Below are 17,508 nucleotides of genomic sequence, written 5' to 3'. Positions count from 1 at the left end.
AAAAAAACAAAGTTTAAAATGGTCTATTTTTAGGTAATGCAATGATTCAGCATTCTACATTTCATTCCTGAACGACTACTACATTCATGAAAATACTAGAATCTCCTAGTTGTAAAACAATGTAAGACTGTAGAATATGCCTTGATGTTATCTATGTGGAGTATGACAAATCAGTCAAACAACATCATCACTGCAATTCAAAGGACCACAAAATGGCAGAGGGTATTAAAATCTTATTTATTCCATATTTACAACATGTCCTGTTTTACTGAAGGTCCTGGAGGACAAGGATTTAAGAATAAGGCAAGTACCAATGCCTCTCCAATATGTATTCAGGTCTGACAAGCCCCATACAAGTTCTGTTTCTATAACAGCTATTTCAAAAAAGGAAATGATCTGATATTGGTCCACAACAAACGATTCATAATATATTTTCCTTACACTGACAATGTGTAATGTCAATTGATTGCAAAGTTGCTTTTTTCATAAGAGCTGAAACTGAATTGATACGCTGAAGTATCAAGTTATGTGATATTAGAAAGGGTGATATTTCTGCCGGAGCAAGCAGCTGAGCTAGAGATGGAAGCCTTGTTCTGCCCTGGCTGAGAGGTACACCCTGAACAACGCTAGTGATGGAAGCCTTGTTCTGCCCTGGCTGAGAGGTTCACCCTGAACAACGCTAGTGATGGAAGCCTTGTTCTGCCCTGGCTGAGAGGTTCACCCTGAACAACGCTAGTGATGGAAGCCTTGTTCTGCCCTGGCTGAGAGGTTCACCCTGAACAACGCTAGTGATGGAAGCCTTGTTCTGCCCTGGCTGAGAGGTTCACCCTGAACAACGCTAGTGATGGAAGCCTTGTTCTGCCCTGGCTGAGAGGTTCACCCTGAACAACGCTAGTGATGGAAGCCTTGTTCTGCCCTGGCTGAGAGGTTCACCCTGAACAACGCTAGTGATGGAAGCCTTGTTCTGCCCTGGCTGAGAGGTTCACCCTGAACAACGCTAGTGATGGAAGCCTGCCCTGGCTGAGAGGTACACCCCGAGCAACGCTAGTGATGGAAGCCTTGTTCTGCCCTGGCTGAGAGGTTCACCCTGAACAACGCTAGTGATGGAAGCCTTGTTCTGCCCTGGCTGAGAGGAACACCCTGAACAACGCTAGTGATGGAAGCCTTGTTCTGCCCTGGCTGAGAGGTTCACCCTGAACAACGCTAGTGATGGAAGCCTGCCCTGGCTGAGAGGTACACCCCGAACAACGCTAGTGATGGAAGCCTTGTTCTGCCCTGGCTGAGAGGTTCACCCTGAACAACGCTAGTGATGGAAGCCTTGTTCTGCCCTGGCTGAGAGGAACACCCTGAACAACGCTAGTGATGGAAGCCTTGTTCTGCCCTGGCTGAGAGGTTCACCCCGAACAACGCTAGTGATGGAAGCCTTGTTCTGCCCTGGCTGAGAGGTACACCCCGAACAACGCTAGTGATGGAAGCCTTGTTCTGCCCTGGCTGAGAGGTTCACCCTGAACAACGCTAGTGATGGAAGCCTTGTTCTGCCCTGGCTGAGAGGTTCACCCTGAACAACGCTAGTGATGGAAGCCTTGTTCTGCCCTGGCTGAGAGGTTCACCCCGAACAACGCTAGTGATGGAAGCCTTGTTCTGCCCTGGCTGAGAGGTTCACCCCGAACAACGCTAGTGATGGAAGCCTTGTTCTGCCCTGGCTGAGAGGTTCACCCCGAACAACGCTAGTGATGGAAGCCTTGTTCTGCCCTGGCTGAGAGGTTCACCCCGAACAACGCTAGTGATGGAAGCCTTGTTCTGCCCTGGCTGAGAGGTTCACCCCGAACAACGCTAGTGATGGAAGCCTTGTTCTGCCCTGGCTGAGAGGTTCACCCCGAACAACGCTAGTGATGGAAGCCTTGTTCTGCCCTGGCTGAGAGGTTCACCCCGAACAACGCTAGTGATGGAAGCCTTGTTCTGACCTGGCTGAGAGGTTCACCCTGAACAATGCTAGTGATGGAAGCCTTGTTCTGCCCTGGCTGAGAGGTTCACCCTGAACAACGCTAGTGATGGAAGCCTTGTTCTGCCCTGGCTGAGAGGTTCACCCTGAACAACGCTAGTGATGGAAGCCTTGTTCTGCCCTGGCTGAGAGGTTCACCCCGAACAACGCTAGTGATGGAAGCCTTGTTCTGCCCTGGCTGAGAGGTTCACCCCGAACAACGCTAGTGATGGAAGCCTTGTTCTGCCCTGGCTGAGAGGTTCACCCTGAACAATGCTAGTGATGGAAGCCTTGTTCTGCCCTGGCTGAGAGGTACACCCTGGACAATGCTAGTGATGGAAGCCTTGTTCTGCCCTGGCTGAGAGGTACACCCTGGACAACGCTAGTGATGGAAGCCTTGCTGCCCTGGCTGAGAGGTTCACCCCGAACAACGCTAGTGATGGAAGCCTGCCCTGGCTGAGAGGTTCACCCCGAGCAACGCTAGTGATGGAAGCCTTGTTCTGCCCTGGCTGAGAGGTACACCCCGAGCAACGCTAGTGATGGAAGCCTTGTTCTGCCCTGGCTGAGAGGTTCACCCTGAACAACGCTAGTGATGGAAGCCTTGTTCAGCCCTGGCTGAGAGGTTCACCCTGAACAACGCTAGTGATGGAAGCCTTGTTCTGCCCTGGCTGAGAGGTTCACCCTGAAAAATGCAGTTGATAAACCCTACGACGTGGTCAGGCTGAGATATAAATAACATCCTGGAGCTACCAACTGGTGCAACATTAATAAACAAGCAAGTGCGTCAGAGTGTGTGTGTGTGTGTGTTTAAAGAAATAAGTCAGTTGCACAACTGAATGCATTCAACCAAAGTGCTTCTTCTGCATTTAACCCAACCCCTTGAGAAGATGCAGACTGCCACATAGTAAATCCAAAGTAACTCAATTTTCTTCATATACGCAACAATCTAACAATATATTTGCTAGTCTTAACAAAACGAAAACAAATAAATATCAGGAAATCTTGCAACAAAAAATATATACCTTACCAACACCAGATTATTTTAAATCATTGTCTTATATTAGCAACTCCTATGTTGATTAAGCTTCAATTTTCAGTCATACAAAAGTTGTTCAGTTCCCAAACAAGTCATCATCTCTGTAAACAAAGCAGTAAGTGTATTCCTAGTCCTTCTCCTCCATGGCATTGCCCAATGTTGGGACAGTTCAGTTTTCTGAATCTAAATGTCATACATCTCCCTCTCCTTTGGGCCCATCCAGTCTGAGATCCACATCGTTCCTTCCCAGTGTAAAGAGACTGACCACAGCCAAGAGTGCAGCTAGCATCAAAACAGCACAACCACCAAACATGTGCCTGGTTCCACTACCCCCCTCGCCCCCTCCGGTCCCCGACACCTCCCTGTGGAGCGCCAGCAGCCCCAGGCAGGCCGTCAGGTGAAGGGGCAGCCTGAACCAGGCCAGCACCCCGGCCCTCTTCTCCTCTGGGATCACCCTCCCCTGGAGGAAGCTGACAGCAGGGAAGTAGAGGCCACTGGCCAGCTCCAGCATCAGGAAGGCCAGCAGGGACTCGCGGGGTCTGGGCTGGCCCGGGGCAGTGGAGAAGATGAGCATGAAGAAGGAGAAAAAGGCGAGCAGCATGGAGAAGCAGAGCAGGTGACCAGGCTGGAGGCGGTAGCAGGTGGAGGTGGCCAGGCGATAGAGCAGGGACCCCGCCATACTGGCTGCCATCAGGCAGGAGAAGACCATGCCCAGCGGGAGGCCGTAGGGGTCCAGGACGGGGGTCCACAGGAAGATGAATATATAGAGGACACTCTCAAATAGAGCCTGGACTCCTCCTAGCAGCATCACCCGTCTGTCTGATAAGAGACAGCGGAGGCCTTCCTGACAGCTGCGCCAGAACCGGGCCTGCGCAGAAGCCCGGGCCAGAGGTGCTGAACTAGAAGGACCGAGCAAGGGCGTCTTGTTGTCCCCTTCCAGGCTTCCATCCTTCTCCTCCAGACCCCAATCAGTCAGCACCACCCAGCCACAGGCCCCCAGGCAGGGCACGGCCAGGAGGAAGGGCGCCACAGGCCCCAGGTGGAGCCACTCAGCCAGCATGTTAGCCACCAGCCCAGCCCCCACCGCCAGCCCGTGGTTCCAGCTAGCAGCCTTGGTGAAGGTACTGGGGATCCATTCTTTAGGGAAGTCGTGGATGTCAACATGTCGGTGCACGTACCACGCCTGGAAGGCTGTGGAGAGCAAAGAGGTGGACAGGCCTCCTAGCACGCGACCCAGGATCAGGACAAAGTAGTCACGGGACAGCTTGGTGAGGCAACAGGCTGAGTAGGCCACGCAGAAGAGCAGGCAGGTCCGTCTCCGCCCCAGGACCTGAATTCATTAATGCACATTTTAAATACATAGTTACCTCAGTCATAGCAGTTCAACAATATATACATTCTAAAAAATCTAACGCAGTGTTTTCCAATCCTGGTCCTGGGGACCTAAAGGGGTGCACATTATGGTTTTTGCCCTAGCACTAACAAACTTGATTAAACTAATCATCAAGTCTTTGATTATTTGAATCAGGAGTGTTAGTGCTAGGGCAAAAACAATACTGCGTACCCCTTTGGGTCCCCAGGACCAGGATTGGGAAACAATGGTTTAAGGACTTATTTTTATTGGCTCTCGGATCATTGGTTCTCAGACCAACAGGCTCCGAGACAGCTTCTACCACCAGGCCATTAAACTGCTGAACGGCTAACGCTAGCTGTCTACCTGCTCAGACCTGCACCTTAAAGACTATTTACATGGACTCTCCACACAGCCAACCCTGACACACAAGCACACACACAGTCAATGCTGCTGTTCTATTTCTATACTATTTTACTCAATTGCCCACCCAAGACACTATTGCCTTCATATTTGTAAATAGTCACACTTGACATAGCACATTCAGAATTTATACTGTATATCAGTTTTATTACTACAATGCATACTACTTTCTTCTAGTACTTGTTATTTTTTTAAATTTGGATTATATTGATACTGCACTGTTGAAGGAGCTTGCAAGTAGGCATTACACTGCACCATTTATACCTGCAGTAAACCGTGTACTTGATGATGAATAAACTTAGATCATTTTAATTTGATTTTTTGACATTGTGGTCCTGGTTATTGTTACCTGAGGAAACCAGCTAGCCACAGGGGCAAACAGCACACAGGAGGCCAGGCCAACGACATACAGGATGGCTATCTGGGACTCCAGGAAGCTGTAATGGCGGTAGAGCTTGTAGAGGTATGGCCCTTGCAGCCAGTCACCCGACAAGGCTAAGAGGTAGCCTCGGAGGAACAAGGTCTGGAACCTACGGAAGGCAGGGTTGGTGCCCATGGCAGAGGGGGTGGGTTGAGGTGGGGTGAAGCGACGTGCCGTTAGCTCCAGACAGACACACAGCACCAGTAGCACCACCATGGCCAGGTAGACTGTCACCAACATGATGGGTTTGTCCAAGTGTGACTGTTAGGGGCGGGGAGGTCTCTTCACTCCTGTCTTATCCGTTGTGGCTCAGTCAAAGGCTGCGGAGACAGAGACTATTACTAACGGCACCATAAAGACAGTTATTGTGAATATCTACCAACATAAATAACTTAAAGCCAAGTTATGTAAACGTGGCGTCCATTCTAGCTATCTAAAGAAGATGTTTGCTTAGGGGTGTCATCTCATCTGGATACTGCTGCATGAGATGACTACAAATCAAATCAAAGTTTATTGGTCGTGTACACAGATTTGCAGGTGTTATGCCACCTTTACGTCATGTCGGAAACTCGGGACCTCCGAGTTAAAATGAATGTAAGTTATTTGCGTAGAGCTTCCCATTGGTTGATTCTGATACCTCCCAAGTGGGAAACTCTGGATCATGCCACTCTCCAGCCATGGTTAGCAAGTCAGAGATTTCAGAGTTTCCGACATGACGTGAACGAGGCATTATAGCAGTTACAGCAAAATACTTTCCTTGTTTGATAGTTTCAAAGGCTTAAAATCAAACTAAAGATCTGGCAGGTAGCAACCTCCTTGGATACCAATGTACATTTTGTACCAAAAGATAGCTAAACAGCTAGCATTAAGCTTGGCAGATAATATTAGTAGCTCTGGTCCAGGCCAATATGTACGGATGACTTTATTCAACAGCCTGCATCTTTCCATTCATCCCACAGAGGATTTTGTTACTAGAGTGCTGACTAAAAGCCGATTTATGCTTGATCCGCGAAATGTGGTCCAGAGGCTCCTTATGGAGGGTGTGACGCGATTACGGAGCCAGGGGCACACTCGGATAGCCAGGGGCACACTCGGATAGCCAGGGGCACACTCGGATAGCCAGGGGCACACTCCAACATCATTTACAAACGAAGCATGTGTGTTTAGTGAGTCCGCCAAATCAGAGGCAGTAGGGATTACCAGGGATGTTCTCTTGAGAAGTGTGTGAATTGGATACATTTCCTGTCCTGCTAAGAATTCAAAATGTAACGAGTACTTTTGGGTGTCACGGAAAATGTTGAGAAAAAAGTACATTATTTTCTTTAGGAATATAAAAGTTCTGAAAAATAGAAATTACAGATACCAATAAAAACTTACTTAAGTAGTACTTTAAAGTATTTTTTACTTAAGTACTTGACACCACTGGCCCTGAATCACTGAGTGGTGTGGTGCAGACCAACTTATTGGATGAATATGACAGCGCCCTGAAGTGCAAGAAGTTTGAACGCTCTGACTTCTGCCGAGACCGCATTGCTGTAAATGCTAGATGTTGGATTGACCATGAAATCAGCTACAACATTTCTCTGTATGCGCAAACTGTTGTTTCTCCAAAAGAAAAAAAGAAGAGAGTTGAGCGTTGGATCTGCACCACGAGATGCAGCAATGAATGCCTATTCCATTCTGGATGCATTCACGTGCATTTTGCATCTGACGCATGTGCATGGGTGAGCCACAGCTATTTTGGCAGCATACAGAGAACATTTTGTCAGCACTCCAGCAATATCTTTACTTTGGTGAGTAACAAAAGTTTATTGAAGCCTGTTTACTAAACAAAATCGTGAAAAAAAGTCCTATATGGAGGGGTGAATAGAGCTCGCCAGCTTGTAGTATTAAAACCCCGAAATGAGTTACCTCTGGTTCGTTCAGCCATCAATATGAAGTGCTGAGTGATTAACCAACATTTGGTTGTTTTTTGTTATTAAACAACTAATTGACCGACATCAGTTCAATTACTCCATTTAGTTTGCGTTTTTTTGTGAGCCCAACGTGCCATTTCTCTAGAGACAAATCTAATCATTGATGACAGAAATCAAGTCAATAACTATGTGGGACTCTGGGCTGAATGGAGTTTTCATTAAGGAGGCTTCATTAAAAAAATATTCAACCTACTTCAGCAAAGAAACGTGGTAATTAACTACAATGACCATAATCCATTGCGCCTGTTTTTCCAGGCTCAGACTGAGATGGATGGTTAGATACACACAGACCACATAAGATAGACATGTACACAACGACAAGAGAGAGGGATAGAGACTGTTCGTGAAAGTATGCCTTACCTACTTTGAAGAACTAGTCAAATGTTTTCGTCAGCCATCTTTGCAGCATGCTTAGGCAGGCAAGCCTAGCTAAATAGGATGACTAAAGACAGTTCAGTATGGAAAACACAGAGAACGTTGTCTGGCTTCTACTGCCTGAGCAGAGATGAGATGATGACTTTAAGGAATTAAAAATAATGTAGTAATCAAATAAAAACTAAGTAAGATACACAACTGAAATATTTTATTATTTCGGTATAGTATGAAGCACGGCTCATCATAATGTCTGGAACGGAGTGAATGGAATGGCATCAAACCATGTGTTTGATACCATTCCACTGCAGCCATTACCACAAGCCCGTCCTCCCCAATTAAGGTGCCACCAACCTCCTGTGGTTTGAAGATAAGCTAAAACTGCTTCTCCAATAGAAATCCCCGATCACACTTGTAGGCGATGGCATGGCGACGTTGGCTAGCTAAGCTCATGTGTAGAAACACTTCATCGGGGCGAACAGTCGTCTCGCGCTGAACTGCGGATGAGCAGGCCGTCAAATCAAAGACACTCCTTCAATATAAAGTTGTTTTTGACCAAAATAAAAACATGTCAGTTTGTCACCTTCACGAGTTTGGAGTAATAACATGTTCAACTACTTAAGACATTGGCTCAAATCTAAGTTGTGTCTTAGATTTTTAGAAAATGAACAACTAAGGAAGAATGTTACTTCTCTCACTGACTTCTAAAACCACAAACCCCGGCCTTATCTGTTTGGTCTGTTTCGCAAGTGTTCCCAGAAGTCTTGCGATGTTGCGCCTCTGGGTTTAGAAACTCTGTGCTTATATGTTTGTTATACGAGATAATATCAGTCAGTTAACATGACCTTTATGAATTATGAAGCCTTTGTGCTTTTTTAAAATTACATAAATGCTTCTAAATTCACAAAAAAGTGATGTTAACTGATGAAGATTATCGCATAAAACAAAATGTATAACAAGCCTGTGTTCACCACTGACCTTATTTTCACCATTTATCCAAAAACCTTACAAAACGCCATTTAAATCAAATCAAAGTTTATTTGTCACGTGCGTTGAATACAACAGGTGTAGACCTTACAGTGAAATGCTTACTTACAGGCTCTAACCAATAGTACAAAAAAGGTGTTAGGTGAACAATAGGTAAGTAAAGAAATAAAACAACAGTAAAAAGACAGGCTATATACAGTAGCGAGGCTACATACAGACACCAGTTAGTCAGGCTGATTGAGGTAGTACTACATGTAGATATGGTTAAAGTGACTATGCATATATGATGAACAGAGAGTAGCAGTAGTGTAAAAGAGGGGTTGGCGTGTGGTGGGTGGGACACAATGCAGATAGCCCGGTTAGCCAATGTGCGGGAGCACTGGTTGGTCGGCCCAATTGAGGTAGTATGTACATGAATGTATAGTTAAAGTGACTATGCATATATGATAAACAGAGAGTAGCAGCAGCGTAAAAGAGGGGTGGGGGGGGGGCACACAATGCAAATAGTCCGGGTAGCCATTTGATTACCTGTTCAGGAATCTTATGGCTTGGGGGTAAAAACTGTTGAGAAGCCTGTTTGTCCTAGACTTGGCACTCAGGTACCGCTTGCGGTAGTAGAGGGAACAGTTTATGACTAGGGTGGCTGGAATCTTTGGGGGAATAGGTTTTGTCGTGCCCTCTTCTCGACTGGCTTGGAGTGCTTGGACCATGTTAGTTTTTTGGTGATGTGGACACCAAGGAACTTGAAGCTCTCAACCTGCTCCACTGCAGCCCCATCGATGAGAATGGGGGCGTGCTCGGTCCTCTTTTTCCTGTAGTCCACAATCATCTCCTTTGTCTTGATCATGTTGAGGAAGAGGTTGTTGTCCTGGCACAACACGGCCAGGTCTGACCTCCTCCCTATAGGCTGTCTCGTCGTTGTCGGTGATCAGGCCTACCACTGTTGTGTCATCGGCAACTTAATGATGGTGTTGGAGTCGTGCCTGGCTGTGCAGTCATGAATGAATAGGGAGTACAGGAGGGGACTGAGCACGCACCCCTGAGGGGCCCCTGTGTTGAGGATCAGTGTGGCGGATGTGTTGTTGCCTACCCTTACCACCTGGGGTTGGCCCGTCAGGAAGTCCAGGATCCAGTTGCAGAGGGAGGTGTTTAGTCCCAGGATCCTTAGCTTATTGATGAGCTTTGAGGGTACTATGGTGTTGAACGCTGAGCTGTAGTCAATGAATAGCATTCTCATATAGGTGTTCCTTTTGTCCAGGTGGGAAAGGGCAGTGTGGAGTGCAATAGAGATTGCATCATCTGTTAGAGCGGTATGCAAATTAGGGTGGGTCTAGGGTTTCTGGGATAATGGTGTTGATGTGAGCCATGACCAGCCTTTCGAAGCACTTCATGGCTACAGACGTGAGTGCTACGGGTCAGTAGTCATTTAGACAGGTTACCTTAGTGTTCTTGGAGATATCTGACTCATTGTTCTATCTGTGCTACATCTTTCCATTGAGAGAAGTAGTAATGATGACTTTTTGTAGGCACTAACTTTGCAATGGTTAGTTGGACAAAGCCTATGAGGAAATGACAGTTGTGGAGAGGGCACGACAAAGCCTATTCCCGCTCAGGAGACTGAAAAGATTTGGCATTGGTCCTGAGATCCTCAAAAGGTTCTACAGCTGCAACATCGAGAGCATCCTGACTGGTTGCATCACTGCCTGGTATGGTAACTGCTCGGCTTCCGACCGCAAGGCACTACAGAGGGTAGTGCGTACGGCCCAGTACATCACTGGGGCCAAGCTTCCTGCCATCCAGGACCTCTATATCAGGCGGTGTCAGAGGAAGGCTCAAAAAAATTGCCAAAGATTCCAGCCACCCTAGTCATAAACTGTTCTCTCTGCTACCACACGGCAAGCGGTATCGGAGCGCCAAGTCTAGGTCCAAGAGGATTCTAAACAGCTTCTACCCCCAAGCCATAAGACTCCTGAACACCTAATCAAATGGCTACCCAGACTATTCACATTGCTGTAACGAGTACTTGACTGGAAGTATAAATGTGAAGTATCAGGTGAGAGAAGAATTCTGGCTGACATTACGTACATTTTCTCATAGATGAATCATTTGATCTCAATACAGTTTTCTGTTCCCAAAAGTAGAATCTGTTAAGAACAGAGTGGAGTTTTGTAGATTTACTTTTTGCCCAAGTTAAATAAAACTGCATTGTTTAGAAGGAGTACAAGTTATTGCACATACATACTTCAGTAGGCGTTCCCCAGCGGAAATAAGCAAATACATGCTAGAACGCGCAATAGGATCTTGCTAGTTCGTTCTTGTCCTGCCCACTATGACTCATTTGTGGTGCAAGACTCCAGGATTTTTGGAGTCGACTCCAATCACAGGAGTTGGTGATTGGAGTCGACTCCCAAAACACACACACGGATGCGCACAAACATACACACCATCTCATTATTGCAGTCCTAGTAGGAAGACTACATTTGCGTTCTAGAGGACTGATATGAGCATGAGGCTGCCCATTTTGTTTGAATATATAGGGTGATGTGTAGAAACTAGAATATTCCAGCTGTGTGCAGCCTCGACGGATCCCATGGGAAGCGGCGCACTCTATTCTGATGAAGCTATTATTTGCCATGTTCTAGCCCTATTCGGACGGATATTACTACTAGAGACGTTGGTTTTGTAATTATTATCCAAGCATGTGCGTTATTCCAGAGGCCAATTCACACAGGATTAGTTTGTCCAAACTTCCCCCTGTAATTATTATTATTTCAAATTTACTCTTATGACGGGAGCCTGGAGGTTTTTAAATTGTAAACGTGCAGATATTTCATTAATTTCAACGTCATGTCCACACGATAATACGCTACACTGATAACTCGTGCTTGGCTGCCAAATGTATAGGTCTCCCCATACTATTTACATGTATGAAGTGTGATGATTTTAGCGATCCAGCCATGTACACGTTATTCACAATAACAATGCCCCACATCCTGCTGATTTGAACTACTGAACCGTATTTCCACTTGACTGTGTTTACGGATGAGAAAGTGAACTTGCCAAAATGTTTAGCGGGGATGCGACTTTGCGATCCACTGCCTAGGTCAGGTCTCTCCAACCCTGTTCGTAGGGTTAGGACATCACCAGCCAGGGTTTCATTAAATAAACTCATTTAGGCCTAATTAAACTGATGCATTTGGCTATGTTCAACTTAAATTCACATGTTCAACTTCAATGGCACTATCAAGAATAGTTTAGCCATACTCATTGATAGCCTAATATATAGCCTACTTTAATATACTTTTGGTGAATTTAGAAGGCTATGAGCACGGTTCTGACTTTCTCTCTGCCTGCTCCTCTTTCCCTCCGTTATGAAAAACGCGAGTGTGTCTTTGGTCTGTTGCGTGTAGAATATCTCAGCCTTTTCATTGATAAGTCCTACTTTAATGAACTTGCGCGAGACATTACAAAGCCAGGAAATTGCGATAACCTACCATACATCTGTTGATTACCGATGCACGGTTCTGCCCCTCCCATCTCTCTCCCTCGCTCGCTCTTTCTTTGCTGTGAAAGATTCGAGAGTTTGTGTTCTCGAAGTAGCCTACGGAAAATAGTTTCATCCGTTGCAAAAAAAAATACAGTATTTTAGGAAGTCGGAATAGAAGCTTGACACCCAGAAATACAAGTCGATGAATCGAATCTTTTGGAGTCGACTCCCCACCACTAGTTCCCATTGGAAACGAAAGGCTGTGGTCTATATTGGGTTTATTCTAAAAACGATTTGGATGTATGGCGCTGAAGGAAGCTCAACCCGCACCTAACCCAATGGACCAGAGCTAGATACACAGTTAGCTAGCTATCTCGCTCACCATAATCCTTTTAGTATTATGCTAGCTACCGAAACTTGTCAAACAACCTGACTGATATGCTTACCATCTTGTTTGATACCTGCTCCATGCCACTTTAAAGTAGGGTTTAAAGTTATTTAACTACGAGTAAGAAGAGGAGACAGCTCCGACAATCCGTGTTCTACAACGTCCTAATTTCGCCACCTATTTCCGGGTTCTGATTTCAGTTTCACCAGTTGGGGGCAGCCTTTCTTTTTCTATCCCGATTGTGCATGACTTCTCCATCTCTGCACTGGCAGTAGGGTCGTTACCACAGTCATAAACCTTTATACAATTTATCTTCTTAAAATGTGATTTTAAACCTAACCTTAACCACACTACTAACCTTATGGCTAACCCTATCCTTAAATTAAGTGCAAAAAGCACATGTTTGTTGTCATGAATTTTTACGATATAGCCATTTTTTACTTTGTGTGTGTGGTAACTACTGGAAACCGTGCAGTTGCCCAATATTGGACTTAAGGAGCCTAACGTTACATTTTTTACATTTTTACATTTGAGTCATTTAGCAGACGCTCTTATCCAGAGCGACTTACAGTAGTGAATGCATACATTTCATACATTTAAAAAAAATATTTTTTACACCTTCCAAGGACATTCTTATATGTTCTGTTTAAAGGGTGAATTGGCTCTGGAAGCCAAAACAGTCAAATACTCCATCTAAACGTGAAGCGATTATCAATTGCAGTACAGTTATAGAAACATAAATCCCTTTACTTTCATATCAAATCAAAATAATCTCACAAATGCAAAATACAAATTTACTGGACACTGTTTTAACTGGTTTTACCACAGTTGCAGCCAATGGTATGTTTCAGTGACATCAAGTTTGTGGCGTATGTCAGTGTTCAAAGAAGAAGATAGCTAATTCGCATAGGTAGTCTGTTTTCCATGAACAAGCTCTGTAACATGGACATATGGCTGTGTGGGAACCCTATAAAGTTGTGTATCAGTAAAACAAATCAATTATTTCTTGCTGATATGAAATATAAGGTCCTTATGCATAACTGCGGGAAGTAGGGGTGCTGAGGGTGCTGTAGCACACCCTGAAAAATCAGAAAAACAAAAAATATATAAATTAAACACTGGGCCTTTACTAGTATTAGCAGACCGATATATAGACTTCTGTAGCAGGGCCATTTTTTTGCAGCAGCATCTCTGCTTTTGCTAAAAGGTAGTAGTATAATTACGAACAGTATCTTGCAGGATTCAATAGTTGGAATTGTAAGAGTTGTTGCCCTGTCCCTTTCTCTGCGATTGTCATTCTAATAGAATCCAGAAAGAACAAAACCCTGTCCTCAACATTTACATCAAAAGGTGCAAAGCTCTGGAAAAAGACACAAAACATCCACATCACATTAAATATTTTTCTTGATCAAATAACATAGAAAACAACCACTTTTCGTGCAGCATTAATTTACCATCCTTACAAACCACTTAATGTACATTACTGTACTGTACATAGGCTGGTCATCTAGGTTAATACCTGTAGACTTTCTATCACCACGAAGAAAAACAATGACCACTACACTAATTGAGTACATTGAGACATCAAGTGGTTTGTGATGATGTGATGATGTGCTGTGGTGTGGTAGAGCATGGTGCTTGTAATGCTAAGGTTGTGGATTTGATTCCCACAGGGGACCAGTACGAAAACGTATGAAAATGTATGGACTCACAACTGTAAGTTGCTCTGGATAAGAGTGTCTACTAAATTGGAAAAGGAATGAATAGACTATTTGCATTTTCACATAGAAATAAGTTGCATTTTCAAAGTACTTGAAGAAACTGGTAACATACACTACCATTCTAAAGTTTGGGGTCACTTAGAAATGTCCTTGTTTTTGAAAGAAAAGCACATTTTTGGTCCATTAAAATAAAATTGATGGGAAATACAGTGTAGACATTGTTAATGTTGTTAATGTTGTAAATGACTATTGTAGCTGGAGACGGCACATTTTTAATGGAATATCTACATAGGCGTATAGAGGCCCATTATCAGCAACCATCACTCCTGTTAGCTAATCCAAGTTTATCGTTTTAAAAGGCTAATTGATCATTAGAAAACCCTTTTGCAATTATGTTAGCACAGCTGAAAACTGTTGTTATGATTAAAGAAGCAATAAAACTGGCCTTCTTTAGACTAGTTGAGTATCTGGAGCATCGGCAGTTGTGGGTTCGATTACAGGCTCAAAATGGACAGAAACAAAGTACTTTCTTCTGAAACTCATCAGTCTATTCTTGTTCTGAGAAATGAAGGCTATTTCATGCGAGAAATTGCCAAGAAACTGAAGATCTCGTACAACGCTGTGTACTACTCCCTTCACAGAACAGTGCAAACTGGCTCTAACCAGACTAGAAAGAGGAGTGGGAGGCCCCGGTGCACAACTGAGCAAGAGGACAAGTACATTAGAGTGTCTAGTTTGAGGAACAGACGCCTCACAAGTCCTCAACTGGCAGCTTCTTTAAATGGTACCCGCAAAACACCAGTCTCAACATCAACAGTGAAGAGGCGACTCCGGGATGCTGGCCTTCTAGGCAGAGTTGCAAGGAAATAGCCATATCTTAGACTGACCAATAAAAAGAAAGATTAAGGTGGGCAAAAGAACACAGACACTGGACAGAGGAACTCTGCCTAGAAGGCCAGCATCCCAGAGTCGCCTCTTCACTGTTGACATTGAGACTGTTGTTTTGCAGGTAATATTTAATGAAGCTGCCAGTTGAGGACTTGTGAGGCGTTTTTTATGTCGGCAAAAAATCACAGCACCCCTACCCCCAAACTACTTCTCGCGGCTATGTCCTTATGCTTCCAAAACCGTACTGCAAGTGATGCATGTTCATTTTCAGACCGAGTGTCGCGGCTCTTAACAAAACTCTCCCCTACAGAAGAGGCCTTCCTTCAATGACTCTTATGTGTAATATAATGGAACTGAGAGTCATGACCAAGAGCTACTCTTGCAGAACACCCAGAATATATATTTTTTGCATAATAATCTATTCAGAAATGATTATGCAATGATGATTCATGCATAACATTATTGTTTAATACAAAATCTGTAATGCATGCAAGTTGGTATAATTGTAGCCTACTACTGAGAATCAGTTTTCTCTCTTTAACAATTTGAAGGGCAGTAAGCGGTATAGGCACTAGTCAGTCTTATTTATGACTTGATTTTTACTGTGGTATTTTCATAGATTAAGTACTAAATTGGGTCAGTGTGTTGTACAGCATTAGTGAAGCAGGATTTTTGTGGAAACCTGCATATCACGGAATGTAAGGCTTGTAGATTTGTTGTGTTAGATTATTCTGGGACACCAAAGAAGAAACACAAGGCGGAATTCAATAGATACATCATTTCATCTTTATATAATTTCTGTGGAAGAACAAGAAGAAACAACATTTTCAAAATGTAGAAGATGTGCTCAGATCTGTAGCAATCAGGTAAGATCCTTATTCACCCCGAGTCTCTTTTTCAGTTTGTATGACAAACCTTGGGGATGGGGATAGGGGAGAATGTGCATATTGTGGGTTGTGGAGTGAGGAGCGCTGGTGAATTCAGGGATTCTACTGGTTTGATTCAATATGCAACCTGATCTGACACCATTGTGAGTTATGAAAATGCATGCACTCACTACTCTACTCTGGATAAGAATGTCTGCTAATAGCACATCCCTCTCCCCAATACAATACAGAGCCCTCTCCAACATGACTTTCTCCAGTGCATAGTCCACTTCTTCATTACCAACCCCCACCCTTTAGAGAGTCAATAACATTTCTATAGGCTCTGATCCATAAACTTGTCTTATGTACTGTGATTTTGTCCAGCAGATCCACCATATATTGTTATTATTTGAATAAGACAATATATTATTTACAACAACAAAATAATCTGAACAAAATGGAGTACAAAACCCAACATGCTTGGAGACACAGTGCTGTCTCTGTCTCCATTAAACCTGATGCAGATGTAACAATACACAGAAAATAGCATTTCTATATGAAATCCAAGTCTGTTGAATATATATATAGACTTAATTGCATATTTAAACCCCAGACGTGTTTGTAAGTGAAATGGGAGTCATATGATCTTAAGTGTAAAGTTTATCTATGTATTATTATTATATATACAGAATCTCTTTCTCTTATTCACACATTAAATCCCCACACATTCAGTCACCTATAATGGTCCCTGACTCATCATTGTCCACAAACATCTTCTTCTCTGATTCTCTCTCAACTGTGGTTTGGCGATGGTCAGTAGATTAGGAATGAGTTAAACAAGTAAGTGAACAGTCTTTTGGTCTCTGGGTAAACAGCATTACACATGAATCTGTCCAGGAGGGTAACGGTAAGCGTAAAACACTGATGTACGTTCTAACAGACCATCTTTCACCAAGTGGAGAACTTGAGGTTATTTGTGTGTGTGTGTGTGTGTGTGTGTGTGTGTGTGTGTGTGTGTGTGTGTGTGTGTGAAAACAGGATGACGATAAAAATCTGTTCAATATTGTATTTTTTCAAACATGCTTCTTGAATATATACTGCTCAAAAAAATAAAGGGAACACTTAAACGACACATCCTAGATCTGAATGAAAGAAATAATCTTATGAAATACTTTTTTCTTTACATAGTTGAATGTGCTGACAACAAAATCACACAAAAATAATCAATGGAAATCCAATTTATCAACCCATGGAGGTCTGGATTTGGAGTCACACTCAAAATTAAAGTGGAAAACCACACTACAGGCTGATCCAACTTTGATGTAATGTCCTTAAAACAAGTCAAAATGAGGCTCAGTAGTGTGTGTGGCCTCCACGTGCCTGTATGACCTCCCTACAATGCCTGGGCATGCTCCTGATGAGGTGGCGGATGGTCTCCTGAGGGATCTCCTCCCAGACCTGGACTAAAGCATCCGCCAACTCCTGGACAGTCTGTGGTGCAACGTGGCGTTGGTGGATGGAGCGAGACATGATGTCCCAGATGTGCTCAATTGGATTCAGGTCTGGGGAACGGACGGGCCAGTCCATAGCATCAATGCCTTCCTCTTGCAG

General features: G+C 44.1%; 1 protein-coding gene across 4 annotated transcripts; it reads right to left on the bottom strand.

Annotated features, from left to right (window-relative positions):
* Window positions 1-218: 218 nt before the first annotated feature.
* Window positions 219-12,679, bottom strand: LOC106572652 (molybdate-anion transporter). 4 transcript variants are annotated; one of them, XM_014147024.2, is made up of 5 exons: window positions 12,481-12,679; window positions 7,915-8,057; window positions 7,549-7,630; window positions 5,141-5,532; window positions 219-4,347 (listed from the first exon to the last, which is right to left on the bottom strand). In XM_014147024.2, exons 4-5 carry the CDS (start codon window positions 5,450-5,452, stop codon window positions 3,208-3,210), a joined length of 1,452 nt encoding a protein of 483 aa, XP_014002499.1. In that variant the 5' UTR covers window positions 5,453-5,532; window positions 7,549-7,630; window positions 7,915-8,057; window positions 12,481-12,679; the 3' UTR covers window positions 219-3,207. The 4 variants fall into 4 exon arrangements, with proteins under 4 accessions (XP_014002499.1, XP_045552279.1, XP_014002496.1 ...); XM_045696323.1 differs by having other exon boundaries at window positions 7,549-8,057; XM_014147021.2 differs by lacking the exons at window positions 7,549-7,630; window positions 7,915-8,057 and having other exon boundaries at window positions 12,481-12,675.
* Window positions 12,680-17,508: the final 4,829 nt, after the last annotated feature.

Source organism: Salmo salar, chromosome ssa15 (genome assembly GCF_905237065.1).
Source record: "Salmo salar chromosome ssa15, Ssal_v3.1, whole genome shotgun sequence".
NCBI classification, from domain to species: domain Eukaryota; kingdom Metazoa; phylum Chordata; class Actinopteri; order Salmoniformes; family Salmonidae; genus Salmo; species Salmo salar.
The sequence above is the reverse complement of the archived record's forward strand: the minus strand, read 5'-3'. Positions and strand labels throughout refer to the sequence as shown.